This window comes from Crotalus tigris, unplaced genomic scaffold (genome assembly GCF_016545835.1).
Source record: "Crotalus tigris isolate CLP2741 ecotype Arizona unplaced genomic scaffold, ASM1654583v1 scf7180000018025.208907, whole genome shotgun sequence".
Taxonomy (NCBI): Eukaryota; Metazoa; Chordata; class Lepidosauria; order Squamata; family Viperidae; genus Crotalus; species Crotalus tigris.
The window spans coordinates 81,881-103,624 of record NW_024096783.1 but is presented as its reverse complement, the minus strand read 5'-3'; the positions used below and the strand labels follow the sequence as shown (position 1 = coordinate 103,624).

The window sequence follows — 21,744 nt, the reverse complement described above, 5'->3', positions numbered from 1 at the left end:
TTTCTTTGGAATTGGAATGTAAACTGACCTTTTCCAATCCTGTGGCCACTGTTGAGTTTTCCAAATTTGCTGGCAAATTGAGTGTAGCACTTTTACTGCATCGTCTTTTAAGATTTTGAATAGCTCAGCTGGAATACTGTCACCTCCACTAGCTTTGTTGTTGCTCAGATTTTCTAAGGCCCATTTCACTTCACATTCTAGGATGTCTGGTTCGAGGTCAGTGACCATCTCATTGTGGTTATCTGGGATGTTAAGCTCATTCTTGTATAGTTCTTCTGTGTAGTTTTGCCATCTCTTCTTAATCTCTTCTGCCTCTGTTAGGTCTCTGCCATTTTGGTCCTTTATCATGCCCATCTTTGCATGAAACGTTCCCTTCATATCTCCAATTTTCTTGAAGAGATCTCTGGTCCTCCCTATTCTGTTGTTTTCTTCTATTTCTTTGCACTGTTCATTTAAGAAGGCATTCTTATCTCTTCTAGCTACTCTCTGGAATTCTGCATTCAATTGGGTGTATCTTTCTCTTTCTCCTTTGCCTTTCGCTTCCCTTCTTTCCTCAGCTATTTGCAAAGCTTCCTCAGACAGCCATTTTGCTTTCTTGCATTTCTTTTTCTTTGGGATGGTTTTAGTTGCTACCTCTTGTACAATGTTGCGAACTTCCATCCATAGTTCTTCAGGCACTCTGTCTATCAGATCTAATTCCTTAAATCTATTTGTCACCTCTACTGTATATTCATCAGGAATATGATTTAGTTCATACCTGAGTGGCCTAGTGCTTTTCCCTACTTTTTTCAATTTAAGCCTAAATTTTGCAACGAGAAGCTCATGATCTGAGCCACAGTCAGCTCCTGGTCTTGTTTTTACTGACTGTATACAGCTTCTCCATCTTTGGCTGCAGAGCACATAGTCAATCTGATTTCTATGTTGACCATCTGGTGATGTCCATGTGTAGAGCCGTCTCTTGGGTTGTTGGAAAAGAGTGTTTGTTATGACCATCGTATTCTCTTGACAAAATTCTATTAGCCTGTGCCCTGCTTCATTTTGTACTTCCAAGGCCAAACTTGCCTGTTATTCCGGTTATCTTTTGGCTTCCTACCTTAGCATTCCAATCCCCCATGATGATAAGGACATCATTTTTTGGTGTTAATTCTATAAAGTGCTGTAGGGCTTCATAAAACTGGTCAATTTCATCCTCTTCAGCATCAGTGGTTGGGGCATAGATTTGGACTATTGTGATATTGAATGGTTTGCCTTGGATTCGAATTGAGATCATTCTGTCATTTTGGGGATTGTATCCCAGTATTGCTTTTCCTGTTCTTTTATCGACTATGAAGGCTACTCCATTTCTTCTGAGGGATTCTTGCCCACAGTAGTATTTACACCTGATGGTCATCTGAGTTAAATTCACCCATTCCTGTCCATTTTAGTTCGCTGATTCCTAAGATGTCGATGTTCATTCTTGTCATCTCTTTTTTGACTACGTCTAGCTTGCCTTGATTCATGGATCTTACATTCCAGGTTCCTATGGGGAAAAAATCTTTACAGCATCGGACTTTCCTTTCACCACCAGATATATCCACAGCTGAGCGTCCTTTCGGCTTTGGCCCAGTCGCTTCATTCTTTCTGGCGCTACTAGTACTAGCCCTCTGCTCTTCCCCAGTAGCATATTTGACACCTTCCGACCTGAGGGGCTCATCTTCCAGCGTCATATCTTTTTGCCCTTTAGTACTGTCTATGGGGTTTTCATGGCAAAGATACTGGAGTGGTTTGCCATTTCCTTCTCCCGTAGATCACATTTTGTCAGAACTCTCTGCTATAACCTGTCCATCTTGGGTGGCCCTGCACGGCATAGCTTATAGCTTAATTGAGTTACGCAAGGCCCTTCGCCACGGCAAGGCAGTAATCCATAAAGGGGTTATTCAATCTAACATCTTATTTAACTGCCTTAAATCATAAATCAATCCATATCTAATAAGCCTTTTAAACCCATTATATAGAGCCTTGAGTCACTCTTACATCTTATTCTAGCTTTCTTTTTATTCCAGACAGGTTTCTATAGCAACACCTCTATATCAATGAACAAGTTACTTTTTGTGCCTTGTAGTATCCTTTGGATCAAACAAAAGTGTCCCCTTTTCTGTTTTAGAGACCTAGCTCCTTTGTAAATAATCCCTTGTTGTTTTAAAGAGTCAATTCTCCACATTTGAAACTGTTGAATAACAGACTCAGTTATATCCCACTTTGTAGTTGATAGTTGCTTATCCAAGCTACCATAGTTCTCGGTTAGTTGAGCTTGTCTATCCATTTCTGTTAGTTTTGGAATTGTAAGTGGTTTAATTACAGTCCTTTTTGGTTCCTCAGAGATCTCATCAGAATATGTATGAAGTAAAGTAGAATCTTCTTTAAGGTTAGTTAGTTCCGCTTCTGTTGTTTTTTGGTCTATAGAATGCTCAGATAGAGTCTGGGGGTTAATTTGTAGATTCAAAGCAGAATTTCTGTTTTTTTATTGCTATAGTACACTTTTTTATTTGCGAACGTATTTGATCAGTAGCTTCATAAAGTTTTTCCAGTATGAGTTTATAGTCAAGTTGAACATAGGGTTTCTCCATTTCAAAAATAACTAGAAACAGTCTGTATCTTTTAGTAGAGGCTATGTTCAAGGAACATTTAATCAGTATCCACCCCCACAAATATAGCTGTTAAGTTTCTTTGTCTTTTCCCTTTTATGGTAATCTGAAGGTCAAAGTCAGTCTCACCATCAGAAAAAGAAACAGTTGCAATTTTGACTTTTTCCACAAAGTGTCCTCAGTAAAATATAAAATCTCCTCCCAGACACCAAAAATAACGTTAACAAGATCAGAAAACACACAAAAAGGGAGAATTCTTCAGATGTACACTAAGTCCAGTAGTAAATTCAATATTAAAATTTTTTTCCAAGACCCCAAAGTGAATAAAAAATAGAAATAGAAAAAAAATCACTTTAAATTAATTCAGTCCTTTTAAGCTTCTTTTCCCACACTCACAAACGCCGCTTTCTTATAGAGGGAAAAAAGTGCTTTTTACAGACACAAAAGAAAAAGGAGAATCAAGAGAGGGGAAAAAAAAGTCTCACCTAGCTCAGCCACGGTGGTTCCTGCGCTTAGATGTTCTTCTGACTTCTGGTTACAGTGGCAAAGTGAACGGCCATTTTACTGGCCGATCTTTCCACTATCGGCCCAAAGGAGAAATCTCGGGCCGTGGAAGAAGCTATCGTTTTCCCACAGACGACAAGGACTTCAACGGTAGCCGCCCATCCAGGGCAGCTTTTCGACCCGATTAAGGGTCTACCAGCAGCAGAGAATCAGCTGGCGAAGAGAGCAGTCTCTTTGTACAGCTGCAAGCGCCACGATCCGGAACAGGAAGTCAGTATACCCGAGATATATATATATATATATATATATATATATATATATATATATATATATATATATATATATATATATATATATGATTGGAAATAAAAACAAAAACATGACTCTTGGGAATATTCATGTTAGTCAAATAGTAATGATCACCAAGAGAGTATCTATAAAAATAGAATTTTAATCCACCGAGCTTTCGTCAAACACAATTGACATCGTCAGGGTTAAAAGGTAAGTGCCGGGGGAGAGTCTTATATACAGCTGTTTAGTGTCTGCTTCCGGCTCCTGGAGCGTGTCATAGGCCCCAGCTGATCGGGTTGGGTCTCCAGCCTACATCCCACATTACTAGTCTGCATTCTGTCATAAGTTGTTTCAGAGTTGGGAGTCCAGATCTTTTTGCCTTCCTTGCTCATAGCCTCCCCCCCACCACCATCCCACACACGACTTCCCTCTACGAGTGGGGGTGGGCAATTATCACTTTCAGTATCCTTACAAGCCTCACGGCTATTTTGGTCTTGTTTATCCGTCTCCCGGAATTGTGCCCTAGATTCATAACCCTCGCCCATATTGTTCCTCCTCCCCTCCTTCCCCTGGGTTCCCCTGTACGGTCCGCTGTTCGTTCCCACACGCTCTGTCTTGCGCACCGTCAAGATGTTTTTTGTCATTGTCCTATTGTCAGTGGCTCGTTGTTCCATCCGTTGTCGGTGGGCAACGTTACCGTCCGTCCTTGGTTCTCCATTCCCACTCCATACGGTGCTCTTCCCCTTTAATTGTAGTCGCTGTTTCATCCCATAACTTTGCGCTGGGGGTGTCGAAGGGGGGTGCATTCTCCTGCTGGATTGCGATCGAGTTGTCATGCTGTGTCTGGTAGCCTCCTCCTGGGGGGGTTCATCGTCGTTCTCCTCATCTCTACCGGACCTGGTTGTATTCCGTTTTTCTTCCAGTTTCTCGAATCCCCATCCATTTCCATTCCATCTCCATGCTGTTCCGTTCTCTACGGATCGTGGCGAATCCGTCCGCAGTTGTCTGCCAGGACTGGTCTGTAGTTGTTCCAAGAAGGGGGGGCCATCAGTGGGGGCTGCATTAAAGTGATTATATGAGGAGGGGGGTCGAGCGATGTCTTCTGGATAGTAAGTCTTTGAATTAAGTCCCCTCTCCCGGTTAATGCGGCTACCAGCATTCCATATTTTCAGAGCCTGGTGTGCTGCACACAAATCCACACGCCTATTGATGGATTCAGTTTCTGAGAACCATGCCTCTTTTAATAAGCGGCCTCTTTTTGTGATATCTTGACGGTGCGCAAGACAGAGCGTGTGGGAACGAACAGCGGACCGTACAGGGGAACCCAGGGGAAGAAGGAGGGGAGGAGGAACAATATGGGCGGGGGTTATGAATCTAGGGCACAATTCCGGGAGACGGATAAACAAGACCAAAATAGCCGTGAGGCTTGTAAGGATACTGAAAGTGATAATTGCCCACCCCCACTCGTAGAGGGAAGTCGTGTGTGGGATGGTGGTGGGGGGGAGGCTATGAGCAAGGAAGGCAAAAAGATCTGGACTCCCAACTCTGAAACAACTTATGACAGAATGCAGACTAGTAATGTGGGATGTAGGCTGGAGACCCAACCCGATCAGCTGGGGCCTATGATACGCTCCAGGAGCCGGAAGCAGACACTAAACAGCTGTATATAAGACTCTCCCCCGGCACTTACCTTTTAACCCTGACGATGTCAATTGTGTTTGACGAAAGCTCGGTGGATTAAAATTCTATTTTTATAGATACTCTCTTGGTGATCATTACTATTTGACTGACATATATATATATATATATATATATATAGATAGATAGATAGATAGATATAGATATAGATATAGATATAGATATATATATATATATATATATATATATATATATATATATATATATATATATATATATATAAATTAAATATGAAGTTTTACTTTAATACTGTGCCACCTCCAAGTCACTGTTGTGGTCCGTCAGCTGCCAGCAGAGTCAGATGAGGAGGAGGAGGGGGAGGGGGAGCCTGGATCAACATCGGAACCGTTAGAAGGCTCTGATGAGGCAGAGGCAGATGCAGAGCCAGGGCCATCTTTCTGCACACAGCTGGAGAGGCACCTGTCTTCGGGGCCTGAGATGGTGAGGAGAAGGAACAGATGGGGCCCATCCCAGATGCGTGTATACGTAGAGAGGAAAGGAAAGCAACAGAAGGCAATAAGCCGGCTCTCAGAGGAAAGAAGAAGGAGACGTTAGCCAGCACCTCCCTGGCTGGGAAATAAATAGTAGGAGTTTGGGAGCAACCTGTTGTTGCAGACAATCATTCGTTTTCCCAGACACATCGATCAAGTCAGATTCCTTTGCCAAGATCCAGGTTGGTCAGGACTACTTGCTCTGTATTTGAGGTGCCAACTGTGTCTCTCTACTGGGAACTAATAGACAGTGCATTTGCTTCATGTAAACAGAGACAGTTCTTGTCCTGTTTCAGAAGGGGAAAAAACTTTCCTTTGGGACTACTTGCTTTGGTTTTGTCTACCCAACATGAACAAAGATTGTTCCTGTCTGGTTTAATAAAAGGGATTTGTTTACTCACAAGTAAGCAGTTTCTCATTATTTGCAAGGGCTGGGTCAGAACAGTCACAAAGTTATTAATATTTTTATTGAAATGTTACTTTAATATCTACATTAAAATTATTTTTCTAAAAATTTTATTTGACAAAATCTTAAACATGTGAATGTTACAAATATACTTACTTGCTTTTCCCTTTGTACACTGTAGCATATGAACCTTCACCCAGTTTTTCCAGTTTTTCATAAGAATCAGCTTTTCCAAATTTGGGACTTGTTGGCTGCATAATATAAAAAAAGAAAAAGTATATCAATGTTTATGCACTCATAATTGTAACCTTTAACAAGTATCATGAAGGCCAAATATGATTACTGAATCTAATAAGATTATACCAGAGATATTTAATGCTTGATGATTCAATGTTCTGGATGGTTTGTTATTTGATCAGTAACCCTCTATCAACTGAATTCAGAATTATAAAAGGCTTAATTCACAGAACAACAAAATCTGTTGCATATTAGCCAATGCTACCAAAATAAATGAAATATAGTATCTTGTAGTCAGGAAATCCAAAGCTTTAAGGAGCTCCTATAAGGAAGCAATTGAATTAACTTTTTACTGTACAAAATGCAATTATTTTCATTTTATATTCATCATATCTATATATAAGTGTAAAGTTGATAGTGAAATAACTCAATCAATAAAATATCACTGATATAAGCATTCTTCCTGTTTAATGTATTTGCCTATAGTTCATCAAATATACTGAAATGTAACCCAACATATAACATCATACTATAGCTCCTCCTTAGTTATCATTCTCATTAAGCATATATTCCAGGTCAAAATATTTATGAAATATATAACAAAAAAGTGAAGATTTTAATTCCTATGGTATTCTTCCTTACAATTAAATATGATAAATTGGACTTCTGAACATTTCTATTATTAATCCAAGTTAAATAAAAATTAAATACTTATATTTGCTACAGATTTGCTAATTATACAAATCATGATCTAGATGAAAAATTCACAATTTTGTATTAATTGCAAATTAATTTCTTTCTAATTATTTCTTTCTAAGATAGTTTGGAGGATTTAAGAGATTTTCTTAGGTAATGCCGTAGTTTATATAGCTTTCAAGTGAACCTCAAATAGTAAATAAAATTAATTATACACAAGAAATTTAATAAACTGTAACAATTTGCAAAGACTGAAATATCCTTGAGGATACACAGCAACCATTAGGAAAATGTGAACTTAGCCCCAAAAGATAGGAAGGAATGAGGAAGAAATTTGGTCTGGGGTTTTTTGATATAAGATAGTGAGAAAATGAAATGCTATCAGTCTTTCAAGATTGTTGTCAGTCCTATGATGTAAAACAGGTGAGAAAAGACACACTACCAATAAATGCTAGAACTCTACTTTATTGATATAGGCTATAAAGCACTTGAAAAAAAGATACTAAGATATTAGAGTAAGTCTATGCCTACAAGAATTGAGCAGGCAATGACTTTCCTGTGACATTCACCTGAAACAAAAGCTGAACTTTGAAGAAGAGGAATGAAACGAGTACAGCAGTCCTCAACTTACAACAGTTCATTTAGTGACTGTTCACAGTTACAATAGCAGTGAAAAAACTGACTTATGATCATTTTTCAAACTTACGACTGTTGCAGTATCCCACGGTCATTTGCTTGGTAACTGGTTCATATTTATGATGGTTGCAGTGTCCTGGGATCATGTGATCAGCTTTTGTAACCTTCTGATAAGCAAAGTCAATGGGAGCCAAGTTCACTTAACAAATCGTGTTACTAACTTAACAACTGCAATGATTCACTTAACAACTTTGGCAAGAAAGTCATAAAATGGGGCAAAACTCACAACATTTCATCTAGCAACCTAAATTTTGGGACTCAATTGTAGTCGTAAGTTGAGGATTACCTGTATAGAGGCTTTAGTATTGGAATTCATTCATGAGAATATCATGGGTAACAAGAAAAAAAAACCCAAAGGACCTATTATTAATTCAACCCAGAATTCTCACTTCAGACATAAATGACCAGATTTAAATTATTATTTGGGATACATAATGCAAAGACCTATCTCTTTGAAAAGTCTATAGTGCTAGGAAATGTAGAAGCAAAAAGAAGAGTACACCGACAAGGAAGTGAAAGGATTTAATTACAGTAGACACAGATGTATAGTTGGAAAATCTGAAGGATTAAAGTTGGAAATAAGTGGACATGGAGAAAATCTGTCTATGTAGTCACTAAATTGATCCTTACTTGATAGCACATAATGATAACAAAATTTAATTCTTATTCCAATCCATTTCAATTTGCTGATATCTAAGACACTGTATATAGTTGCTTCACTTCATTTTTCACTATGTGGAGTTTTGCTATGTTCATGCTATTAACATTCCATGTTCCCACTTAATTCTGTCTTTGCTTAGGATTACCTGTTTCTTCATGGCAACATCAGCAACCAGATGTCCTAAAGGCTTTAATCTAGCCATACCATAAACAACATATGTAATATGAAAGAACGAAGGCTCTTGCTCAGCAACATGTTGAGTATCATCCAACTCCTTGTCATGATCAATTGCTTTACCATGTTTATTTTTATTTTTATTTTTTGTAAAATACGGTAATAGTTTACACAGTCCTCTCCCATAACAGGATGCCTTTCCTGTTGTTATTAAAATGATAACCCACCTTGAGCACCTTCCTATATCATTGCTGCTCAATATACATTCCTGGACAGCTGGGATAACCATCATATCTTGGGTAACCTTGCAGCAACTACATACATGGAATTACCCAATGCCACCTCTGAACAAGATAGACACATACACAGTGGACTTCACCTCATCAAGACATACACATTCCATGTCTCCACTCTATAGGCACCACATTTCACCAGTATAATGTAATCCCTATATCCTAATAGTGACACACACACACACGTTATAGCAAAAAGAAATAATTTCTCCAATTTTCCTAACTAAAGAAAAACTATTAAATATAAACCAGATTAAGCACAATAAAATTAGAACCACATAAACTAATTATATGAAAAAAATTATAACATATCTTTTTAGGCAATAAGATATCAAAAAATCCCCAAAAGAATCACCTAGAATAATGTATACCATTAATCCGATTGAATAAACCAGTTACAATCTTTTTTTTCTTTTCAATAAAAGAGTCTTTCTATGCAATCCATTCAGATGGTTAATAATCCTTATTATAAATTTCTTTAGCACCTTAAACAATCTCTTTTGTAAATCTAATAAAAGGAAATTATTCCAATTATTTTCTGGGATTCTCATTTTTATTTTTTGATTTTTAAAACCTCATCCAATGTACCTAGCAACAGATTTTTATTCAAAATGTTTATATTCTTCTTATGTACATTTTCCTGAGTATCTTGTTCTGATATCTTTATTCGGTAACAGACTGTTCTCTAGATGAAAATTTCCATTTCTTGAAGCAGATATCAACACAATTCTTCAAAGATGTCTTAAAACACTATTATAAATTACTTGACTTCAAACTCACTTTTCTTTCTCACAAACTTACATTTATTTTATTGAAAAATAGTGTCAAAATCTTAATATTTGAAGTCAAAGCTTTTTAACCCCTAGAACTTTTGGTAGCTAAACCTTTTCTTACTTTTTGCTGTTATATTTTAAGTTCTTAGGAATTATAAATTTTCATATTTTTATATTGAAGATTAAAAACATTCACTCAGGGTTTCCAATCTTGTCATTCTGAAAGTGTCTATATTTTAAATCCATTAATATGTAACTTCCAAAAAGTAGTTAACAAGTAGATAAGATCATCTTTTGGTTGTCAACTTGATAAAACTTCTGTTCTCTGGGTTATCAACTGAAGTTCTAAATATTAATTATACTTCCAGGGGGAAATGGCTGACTGAATATAGTTCTAAAGACAAGCAGAGCTGATGATTGGCAGGCTTGTACAAGGAAGCTAAAGCAGATGGACTCCATTTTCTCTGAATTAAAGAGAATTACTGGATATTTCCCAAGCTGTTTCTCCTTATGGTCATCCCTTTAACTCACAAAGAGATTGCAATACAGCAATTTTTGGTGGTGGGAGGAAGGAGGAATTCACCATTTCCCTATAACTACATATTATAGCCCTTTGTAGCCATTAAGTTGTGTATTTCCCTTGCTAACTATTTTTGGAAGTTATCTGATTCAAATGGCTAGATGACCCATCAATTACAAAGCAGAAAATGGAGGCTGACAATTCTGGATTTGAATTAAAAGGGTCAACTGCTTTTCCTGAAGATGAAAAGTGGGTACCATGTTGTAAGGTGGGTTCCATGTTTTAAGAATTAACAGTGCCCCCCATTTAAAAAAAAGAATGCTATTGTTAATGCATTTCTCAGAAAGTCTCTGGGATATTTGTTAGAGTTTCAGAGAGAAGTATGGATGAATATATTCAGCAAACAAGATATTCAAGAATTCTTTTCATTGGAGGGGAAATTCTCAAAATATACAACAGAAAAATTCACAAGTACAACATGAGAATTCTAAATAGTTCTTTGCTTTTTTCAATTATTTAGACCGTTTATATCCCAACTTTAAGATTAAATGGTTCTTTTATTGACATTTTAAGGTTTAAAAGACGAGATGGGGAAAGAAAGATCTGACCATTTTGTTTTGGTATGAGCTGTCACAAGACCATCGAGAGGATACAGTGTAACTTAGCACTGTTGAAAAGTAGGTCTTGAAGCAATATTCTGAGGTAAAAACTATATCCCTCTCCCTTTAGAACATGTGCTATTATGAGAGAGAAAGACCTATTGCTAAGAATGAGTTGTTTAATGAGGAAGAGTGGAAATACAGGATGCAAATACTTGAAGAAATAAGAGCTTCGTAAAAGGCTATTTCCTGATGAAAGAAAGGAACTTCATTGAAAATATTGGTGCACTCTATTTCCTCAGTTTATGTGGTGAGCAAGCAACAAAATTACATTTTTTTCATAACAACAGTAAATATAAGTAAAGTTAATTACTGTTGCACCAAATCCAGATTTAATTATGCTTAGAGCTGATTCAAATGAGAAAAGTTCTCTGTGTTACAGTAATAAACCTGGAAACAAAGAAGGAAGACAGTTTTTAATGGTTCTTTTAAAAAGTCAGAGAAATTATGTCTTTTCCACATGGATGGTAATATTGACCACATTTGTGAATCAGAAGATCATCATCTAATAATCAGTGATGAAACAGCGTAAACCAGGTCCTCTCAAAGGACCAATGCACTGAAAAAGAAGCAATGGCTAACAGTCACAACTAAACCCTAGTGTTCTTCATTTCAAAGTAGAATACAGATTTCAAAGAAAGCTTCATTATTAAAAAAATTCAAACTTATATTCAGAAATCTAAATTTGCATCTAGAATACATAACTGTACTACTTCAGAAGTATCAGTTTTGCTACTTTTTCACCAGTTCTATAAATCTACTTAAAGTTGCTCCATATGAGAAGATACTTTGATATCACAAGATAGTTACTGTTCTGGCCCATATAGCTCTATGGCCCATATAGCTCTATGGCCCAGCTCTACGTTGGAGTGTCTGGCAGTTATTGGGTTAAATGCTAGGTATGTGGATGGGTCAGTGGGAGGAGTTCCAAAGGTCGTTGGGAGACTTCCTGGACACAAGCCACTTGGGAATCTCTTTGTTTGTAAGAAGCATGGGCCATGGAAGGTCTCCCTATAAGCATAAAGATGGTATAAAGAGCAATATCTTTTTACCTAAAGGAAGGATCTAAAAGATGAACAAACATGTATTTCCAGCAGCACCAATCTCCACGTGAACGCAAGTAATCTTTCTCATTAAAATATATTTTGTTTATTATAAGATCGTTTCTTTTGAGTTAACGATCTGACAGGATTTAAAAGAGATCATTTTAAGTTTGTGTCAGAATAGTAAGAAGATATACTCATAATTTGTGCCATCTTTTGAAAGCAAATAGTAAATTGGCAAAGATTAATTCTTCTCTCAAAGCTGCAACAGTTTGAAGAAAGAGAATCAAATTGGTTAGCCCTTTCTCTACATTAACCTTCAAGGAAGTAAAGATTCTCTTGATGCCTTTAAAAGCCTGCAAAGCAAAGCCAGCATGTTTGTGTAAAAGACAGCTTTGAAGGAGTGATTCAGAAATTTTGTTATGCTAATTCGCTTGCTAGCTAACCTTCAAAGTGAAAAGTGCCTTGTATCTGATTCAAAATTACTTTGGACCTATTCTCAAATTAATGTTTATAGCGGGGAGAAAGAAAAACAAAAATCTACATTTTTGTTCCTTGCATGAAAAGTTTGAATTTTAACACCAAAAGGAGCTTGGGCTTTTCCCCCTCCCCTCTTTGCCAGTGAATCACACAGCCTGAAACAAAGAACTGTTTAATGACTGCCTCTAAAGTTCAGACAAAAGCAAGGTTTATTGCCTTTCAATGAACTCATCTGTTGCCATAGTGACAGCCCTAGGTATGCTCGGAATTTCAGCCAATGTTATAAGGAGGAATCATCGCAGAAGCACCCCCTGGTGGTCATACAATTTTTTTTCTAGCTGAGTCACAACAGCCACAATTAACTCAGCACACAACAGAGCAAATCTGTTAGTTAAAGTGCAAGCTACTTAAAGTTATCCCAAGTTACCAACACCCTCCAGAGGGCACAGAGTGATCTTACCAGAAGCATTCACTCACTCACCCAAGCTGAGCACTAAGCTGTTCCAGCTTGAGGGAACTTAGGCGGAAGAAATCAAAGCCAAGTCTCTTTGCTTATTATCACAGCTGATGACCCGGAGTTCCAGCCTGCAACTCACCAGGTGGGAGTTTGTACCTCTACATTCTCTCAGTGGCTCACTAGCAGTAACGTGGTAATAGGAAGAATTTGGCTAGTTTTTTAACACCCCCTAGAGGGCACAGAGTGAACTTACCAAAAGTACTCACTCATTCACTCAAGCTGAAGGCTAAGCTGTCCCAGCTTGAGAGAAAGGAAGCAAGAGCCAATTGCCTTCGCCTATTATCACAGCTGATGACCTGGAGTTCCAGCCTGCAACTCGCCAGGTGGGAGTTTGTACCTCTATATTCTCTCAGTGGCTCACTAGGAAGAATTTGGCTAGCCTTTCTCCAGACGCCCCCTAGTGGTTAAAGGAAGCTCTACACACAAACCTTTAACCGCACCCAGAGAAGCCCCTCTAGTGGACAAAGGGTGAACCTCGAAGCCAGAGCACCCTGGTAGCTGACCCACAGCAAGTGACCCCTAGTGGTGAAAGGGTGAACTGCACTGAAGTATCCACAAACAGAGGAGAATGCACCCAGTGGCATCTTCACCCACAGACAGCACCTCAGAAGCTGATCTACAAGTAGCGACCCCTAGTGGTCAAAGAGAGAAGTTCTTCAAATTCTCTTCAAAATAGCTGAGAAGGACACTGAACCTATCCTAGCCATAGCTGAGCGTCCTACTGGTCTAGCAGAAGGGGTTCAACCTATCAGCCTAGTTGAGATACACCAACCAGCCCACTGCAGCCATGCACTCACATCTGATGGAAAGATGGGAGTCAATCTACAAGCGCCATGAAAGAGGCTGGGAGAGATTGTAAAACTCTACCATGAACAGAAGGAGGAACTCTCCCCAGAACGCGCACACGCAGTAGAAGGAGATAAGGAAAACGCCTATGTGCAATGGATGGACTCTGAACGGCAACTAAAGGATATTCAGGAACAATTAAGAGACTCAAGAATCGATAGCAAGATGCACAACCTCAAGGTACTAAACAAGGAACGCAAGAAGTTTCTAGAGAGCTCACAGGGTTCCCCACAGCCCAAGCCTTGCCAGAAAAGCAGACTGGTCGACAGGGCCGAGTCCAAAGTCTCCCGCTATTCATATGCACCATCCCAATGGTCGCACGCAGATCCATCCCACGTGTCTGGAACAGCCTCATCTTTCCGCCACATATCCAAGGCACACTCCAGTGTGTCCCAACACTCGCATATCACAGGACCCTCCCGCCATTCAAAGGCATCTTCTCGCCAGAGCCATGCATCTCGAGCCTCAGGAGCAGAGAGTATTGCCGCCCGTCTCAGGGAAGCACGGATCAATACCGCAATGGCCAGCGTTGCTGCAGAAGCAGCACTAGATGACAAGCTACATAGAGAAGACTTGGCCAAAGCTCAGGCCAACTTTGAGATTTTCCAGCAACAACAGAGAGCAAAAGAGGCAGCCGCAATAGAAGCGATCCTGCAGAGAGAGTTAGAAGATGCCATGTCAACACCCAATTTGGAAAGTCTAGGAAGGGAAAGTTCTCACAGCTGTGTACAGGCCTATGTGGACAACTAAAGCGCACTCCAGAATGCACAGATGAGAGCACCACAGCCAGCCACAAGCCCCCCAAGACCGAGTAAACGAACAGAGGAATCTCACCGACCTGATTTGCTGGTCAACCGCAGAGTTGATGTCACGACACCTAGGTCACGAGATCCTCCCGCCATTGCTGCCACATCAAACCTGATGGGATTACCAGCAATGGCAATGACTGCACAGCGGGGAGTGCCACAAGATCTTTCCACCATTATTACCCCACAGAACCTGCCAAACCATACCACTAATGGCAATCAGATGGATCCACCTGTAGCACCAATGGCCCTACAGCAGAACCAGCCGACGCTCAGGGACGAGGTTGAAAGAGTTAGAGCCACACTAGAGTCACTAGAGTCCCTGCTGCACCAACAGGAGGCAGCGCCCCAAGGAATTGCCACCAATCCTGACTACAGAGGACAGTCTCGAGTATCAGCTCTGACAGCCTACCAGGGAGCTAGCTACACTCTACCGGAAACACAGACCTTCCAACACGTAAGCAAGCAGGAGCCTGGGCTCCCTCAGCTCAGTGCCAGTGCAGCAGAGTTCAGACCAAGCCAACAAGGTCCTTTGCACGTGACATGGCAAAATACCCTCAGCCAACAATATACCGAAGGAAGTTACCAGCCAGCCATGCCACCTCCACCAGTGTTCCAACCGCGCCTACACCAACACTGCACGCTTGTGACAACCAAACCTGTTTTGGTAGCAACAGTGTTTCAACCGCGCCTAGAACAACACTGCATGCTTGTGACAACCAAACCTGTTTTGGTAGCAACAGTGTTCCAACCGCGCCTAGAACAACACTGCATGCTTGTGACAACCAAACCTGTTTTGGTAGCAACAGTGTTCCAACCGCACCTAGAGCATCGCACGCTTGTAACAACCAAACCTGTTTTGGAAGCAACCATGTTCCAGACAAGCAAGACTTACTACAATTTAGCTTTGTCCATAAAGGACAAACAAGACAAACAACGCCCCCAAGACTGGGAGTCATGGAGCATACTCCCAAAATGTCTCCAAAGCATGCAAGTGCAGCGCATGTATGTCTCCAGCTCACCTGTCCCAGTGCAGAAGAAAGAGTTGTACACTTCCTTAGATGTGTCTACGAAGGTGTCTGCAGCCTTAAGATACGTCTCACTCTACAGCGGGGAGAGCCACACTTACGTTATCTTGTTTGTGACCATAAGATGCATCAGAGTCTACAGCGGGGAGTGCTGCAGTCTTGGTGTCTTCTTTGGAAAAGCAAGACTAACAATGCAACAAGGTTACACCGTACCAAGGTTACAGCACAACTTTGGCTGTAAAGCTGACCAACTTGACAGCAAAGACGTTGTGCCTTGAACTACAGTCCACCACCTTCTACGCAGACAGCAAGGCGATGTCAAGCTACATCTGCAAACAAAGTGGACACTTCTACGTCTATGTAAGCAACAGAGAGAAAAGGATTGAAACATCCTTAAGCCCTGAACAATGGCAATATGTGCCAACAAATAAGAACTTTGTCAACCAAGTAAAGTGGCCCAACCTTGCCACACAGATAACAGAACTGATCTGGCTAGAAAGTCTTCAGCTCTTGGCCTGTCCAAATAGACAGATGCCACATAGACCAAAACGTTATGCACTTCCAGCTTCAGATCAAAGTGCCAACCTTCAACCTCAGACACCCGGTAAACGTCAACCAATCCACTTCAAAACCCTGTTTAAGCGGAGACAACTGAAGTTAGGCATAGTTTTGATCGTCTTGATCACTTGTCTCAGCACCCCAAGAATTAGCCTTGTAGAAGCCTGCAAAGACTTACTGCCTTTCATGGACTCCATGTCATTAAATACACTGACACCCACACATGAAGTCCTCACCCTGACGACAACAGTAGCAGCCCTCTTCAGTACTCCACCAGTGGCTCCAGGCCCTTCGGTTCTTGAGTATCCTGAGTCTTCTGCTCAAGCTGTTGTTCCTGATTCTTCACTTCCAGCTGCTGTTCCTGACCCTTCAGTTCCAGCTGTTGTTCCTGATTTTTCAGCTCCGGCTGTTCCTGAGTTTCCAGATGTTCCTGATCCTGAGTTTCCAGCTCCGGCTGTTCCTGAGTTTCCTGATGTTCTTGATCTTGATTCTTCAGCCCCAGCTGTTCCTGAGTTTCCAGATCCAGCTGTTTATGTCTTTCCAGGTTTTTCAGTTCCTGAGTATCCTGTGAATCCAGTTCCCCCGATTCCTGAGAAGCTTGGGTTCCAGTTTTTTCTGTTCCAGATTTGGCTCCAGTTTCCTTCACAGGAAGAAGACCTTGTCTCACGGGGAGGCAAGACTGCATACCAGAACTATTGGCCCTGGGTACCAGGCCCACCCACTTGATGAACTAGTTTACCCAGCTGAGATCCAGATTGTGAAGCCACGTGAGTCAGGTCATGACTCAAAGACACTTGTACCAGGCTGATCACCGATTTGGTCTGTTGCTGATGAAGACTGAACCAGAAGATTAAACCTCAAATTATGTATTGTCTTATGCATTATTTGATGTAACACTTGCCTTTTAGCATAATCGTGCATGTTTTATGTTTACCTTATAGTTATGCATGTTTGATACCAAGTTTTATCTATTTAGTCACAAGTTAACCACAATGAGTATTGCATGCCTTGATGCTACGTTTTTACTATTGTAGTAGTGGAAATATAAATTTCCAAGCGGGGAGTGTTCTGGCCCATATAGCTCTATGGCCCATATAGCTCTATGGCCCAGCTCTACGTTGGAGTGTCTGGCAGTTATTGGGTTAAATGCTAGGTATGTGGATGGGTCAGTGGGAGGAGTTCCAAAGGTCATTGGGAGACTTCCTGGACACAAGCCACTTGGGAATCTCTTTGTCTGTAAGAAGCATGGGCCATGGAAGGTCTCCCTATAAGCATAAAGATGGTATAAAGAGCAATATCTTCTTACCTAAAGGAAGGATCTAAAAGATGAACAAACATGTATTTCCAGCAGCACCAATCTCAACTTGAACGCAAGTAATCTTTCTCATTAAAATATATTTTGTTTATTATAAGATCGTTTCATTTGAGTTAACTATCTGACAGGATTTAAAAGAGATCATTTTAAGTTTGTGTCAGAATAGTTACCCAACCAAGCAAAAAGTCCTTTCAAATATATAATTTCCATTTTCCTCAAATGCCCTCCTTCCACAGTCTCAAATGAAGTCATTGCCTATTTAGACATAACCTGATGGCTACAGGTTGATATAACACTCATATTATACTGGTTCATTCACATTATAAGTTTTTTACTTTCATGTAGGTAGCCCTTTGTTTAGTGACTGTTCAAAATTGTGATGGACTTTCCTGGGGGACTTATGACCAGGTTCTGAAGTTCTCACCCACCCCTCCCATGGTCACCTGACCGTGTTTTAGGATGGTTTGTCAAAATCTGACTTTTATTTCTGGTTTTTGGCAAACTGGCTCATAGCAAATCATTGGTTCATTTAATGTCAGCCGCAAAGAAGGTCATAATGTTGAGTTGTGACCTGATTTACAAACATCAAGACTTATGACTGTGATGGGCAGTGTCCATTATAGTTATAGATTAGAACTATCTGTGTTTTTTTAAGTTATTTAACTTTCTTAACATACAATATTAAAAAACATCTTTAAACTTAAAATGAAAACAAAATGCAACCCCAAACTAAACATAGAAATGAAGAAAGAAAAGGAAAAATAAAAAACTAGCTTAGGCTTATCAATAGTCACTTGTTTACTAATGCACCACTATAATATAATCAATAGAAAGTATTTTTGTAAAAATACCACAAAATTGTATGTGGCTTTAGTCAGTAATGATTCCTGATTCATTCCTGGACATGTTCCTATAGTTTTATTTATCAAATTTCTACACTACCCATCTCACCTGAGTGATTCTGGGCAATTTTCTTACAAAATTTTGGAAGTGGTTTGGCATTGTCTTCTTCCCTCAGGGCTGAGAAGATTTAACTGGCCCAAAGCCTAAGGAAGGACAATTCTTGGTCTCCCAATTTCTAGCTTGGTGCCTTAACCACTGCACCAACATGCTTAAGTTGTGAAATCAGCACCTCTGTTATGATTTGGGAAGGAAGGAAAAATCCTTAAAACTGTAATTACGTAACAACTGATTTAGAGTCATGAACCCTTCTTCTGTCCAAACTTTCCAATAGAAAGTTTTACACCAATTTTCAAAGTAGAATTTTTCAAAAGAAATATTTATAACTTATCAAAACTAAAACTATATGCCCATATGGTTCAAAGATTCTACTTTTATAGCTTTGATTAATATTAATATAAGCTACACTTAAAATTATGTAATAAAAATCTCCAATGATCTCAAACTATTAATTTAAAAATTAAAATTTTATTTTAATACTGGTACTTGAAAAAACATTGACTTTTTAAAAATAGACAACTTTCAGAGGATCACTTGTATTAAGCAACACTGCTATTAAAATATCAGAATATCTAAAACTTGTTTGAAGAATTTAAAAGAGATAAATACAGCATGCCTAGACTCACAGAACTAGGACTGGAATGCCGTCTGATTTTAGGAGATTCCTTCTCAGTTGATGAAGATTTGAAGCTAATGCAGGCGTTGTTCTCTGAATGCACCCTTTTTACTTGACTATTTGGCTTCTCAAATGGGTCAAAAGTGCTTTGTGTCCTCTGAACTCTGACTTTTTTGTCTTCTGGAATTGTGTCCAAAGGTTTGATCACAGAATCCATTCCTTGGCAATTTCGTGTGGACATCTTTGTGACGCATATCTAAGAAAAGGAGACAAAATAGTTATTAAATCTTATTTAATTTGCTAAAATACTTTTATGGCAGGATAAGAAAAGTAATATATTCCTACATTCCATAATTCTATATGGGAAGTGGACTTATCTTGTATGTATTCCAACATACAGCCCAAATGTTGGAGATGTGGCAATAATGATGCGACATACTTTCATATTTGGTGGAATTGTAAAAAAGTAAAGGCTTTTTGGATTATGATTTGGTGGAACATTCAAAAGATTTTTAGAAAGAAGATAAAGTTTACTCCTCAACTATTTTTACTTGGTATTTTTGTTGACTTAAATGAAAAAGAAACTACTTTGATGTTGAATTTATTAACTGCAGCAAGGTTACTAGTAGGTCTATATTGGAAGAAAGATTCTTTGCCTACTTTAGAAGAATGGATATTTAAAGTATCTAGTTTTGCAGAAATGGCAAAAATTTCTGCTTATTTAAAGGATCATACACAAGAAAGATATATTACTGTATGGGGAAGGTGGATAGATTATATTCAGAAAAAATATGGAATTAAAAAGTTTTATTTATTTTATGAATGAATATCAAATATTATAGAGAATTGTTTTATAAGTTATGGAGTTAAAGGTTAATTATGATATTTTTTTTCTTTCTCTTTTTTTTTCTTTTTTTTAATTATTATAATTTTCTTTTTCTTTTTTTTTCTTAACCCTGTATTCTGCTCTGGGAAGTGAAGGGAGGGGGGGTGGGGGTGGGAGGGAGGGTAAGGGGGGGTTCTCTATTTTAAAATTTTATTGTATTTTTATAAATGATTGTATGTTTTAAAAAATAAAAATTTTCAATAAAAAAAAAAAAGGAAGTGGACTTAAAACCACAATTGAGTCCCAAATTTTTGTTGCTAAATTTTACATCCTTTTCTTGTCACAGTTGTTCAGTGAATCACTGCACTGAATCACAGTTGTATAGTGAATCACATGGTTGTTAAGTGAATCTATCTTCCCCGTTGGCTTTACTTGTCAGAAGGTTATAAAGGTAATTTTGACCATTTGACTATGTGGAGGTTACAATGGTCATAAGTTCTAAAATGGTCATGTCAATTTTTTCAGTGCCTTTGTAACTTTGAATGGTCACTAAATGAATGGGTGTAAGTCAAGGATTATCTGTATAAGATAATTCTGAATTAAAATGTGTATACATTAATGACTGCAAGGTCACTTAGAATGAAAAAAATGGCTTCCAGAGAAGTAAACATGTTGGAAAACTGGTAACCGCAGGTCAAATAAAGCATTTTGACTTTTTTATGCAAACTTCTCCCCAGTTTTTCATTATATTAAATGAAATCACAAGCTTAGCAAACATCTGAATTGACCCTCTAGTTTTCTACAATTAAAAGTTAATAAAATACTATTATCTTGAAAGTTCTAAATTCTAATTAGCACATATCACATTGAGGGGTCCTTGGTGCTCTCTGAGTTTGGTTGTTTTTTTGCAGGCATTTCATTAACCTAATTAGATAACATCATCAATGCTAATAAGGAATGTTGTTTGCTGTCAGTTTATATTCTGGTGTCTTGCCTGTCTGGGTTGGGGTGATCTTAGGGATTCTTTGGCTGGTCTTTTTACTAGTGGCTCTTTGGCAGTTTCTTGATTGGTTATTGCTTACTTAGAAGATGGATAGGAAGTATTGGGTTTCAACCTCTTTACATTGGGAGTGTTATATTGTAAATGTATAAGATACTGGCTTATACATTTTGAGCTTAACCGCACATTTTGGTTTAATATTCCTAAGATTATTATTATAGGGCATATAAATTAGGAACAAAGATACAAATGCTTTAGCTACCAATGTCATGTAATTTGGCATTGGGTAAGTTTCTGACTTTTGAGTAAGTTTCTGTTTGGTTTTGGTGATCTAGTTGAATTAAAAAAAAGCTAGATGCAATTATTCACCTTGGTTAACAAAGGACTTAATATATTGTAAGCTACAACATCTAAGACATGTTCTGCCAAGTGGCCTTCAACAAAAAGAGCTTTTTAAAGCAGGCATCTGCTATCCAGGAGTCTTTAAATCTATTGACATTACCTGAGTCATTGTTGCTATACTTTAGTCAAACACAAGCAGTGAGTAACATGAGCATTTATACTGAAGCAGAAGGAGGGAAAACTTTCTGTGCACTATCAATTTTCTGATCTGCAGGAGGTCTACAAAGCATTACATTTTCATTGTAGAAAACACACAAGGCACAAACTGTACAATCTGCTTTCCCACACAGTTTTTAGCTGAATTACAGTTGCATAAATTTCATCCTCATAGACACTGATGGAACCATTGGCTGAAAACCTATATATACTTAAACACAAAATACAAACACTTCTTGTTGACAATGTTTCTGTAAATGAAATTTATTTCTGAAAGAACTCATTTCCAAATGTCAAGAAGGATGAAACTATTAGTTTTATCATTTCAAGAGTCTTATGGTAAAAGTTGGGATTTCATTAACTTTATATATTCAGTTTCACAGAATGTGTGAAGGCACACCCTTCCCAAGTCTGTTTCCTATTTTCTAAAAGAAATACTATTAATAAGTTTAGTCTTGCCTCAAGAGA

General features: G+C 38.6%; 1 protein-coding gene across 7 annotated transcripts in view; it reads right to left on the bottom strand.

Annotated features, from left to right (window-relative positions):
• Positions 1-21,744, bottom strand: part of LOC120309486 (cyclin-dependent kinase 14) — a 191,798-nt gene that overhangs the window by 96,490 nt on the left and 73,564 nt on the right. For all 7 annotated transcript variants that reach the window (XM_039346790.1, XM_039346791.1, XM_039346788.1 and 4 more), the window contains 2 exons: positions 18,903-19,148; positions 6,171-6,265 (listed from right to left, as the gene is read on the bottom strand). In XM_039346790.1, coding sequence (XP_039202724.1) covers positions 6,171-6,265; positions 18,903-19,148 — 341 coding nt within the window. The remainder of the gene's footprint in view (positions 1-6,170; positions 6,266-18,902; positions 19,149-21,744) is intronic.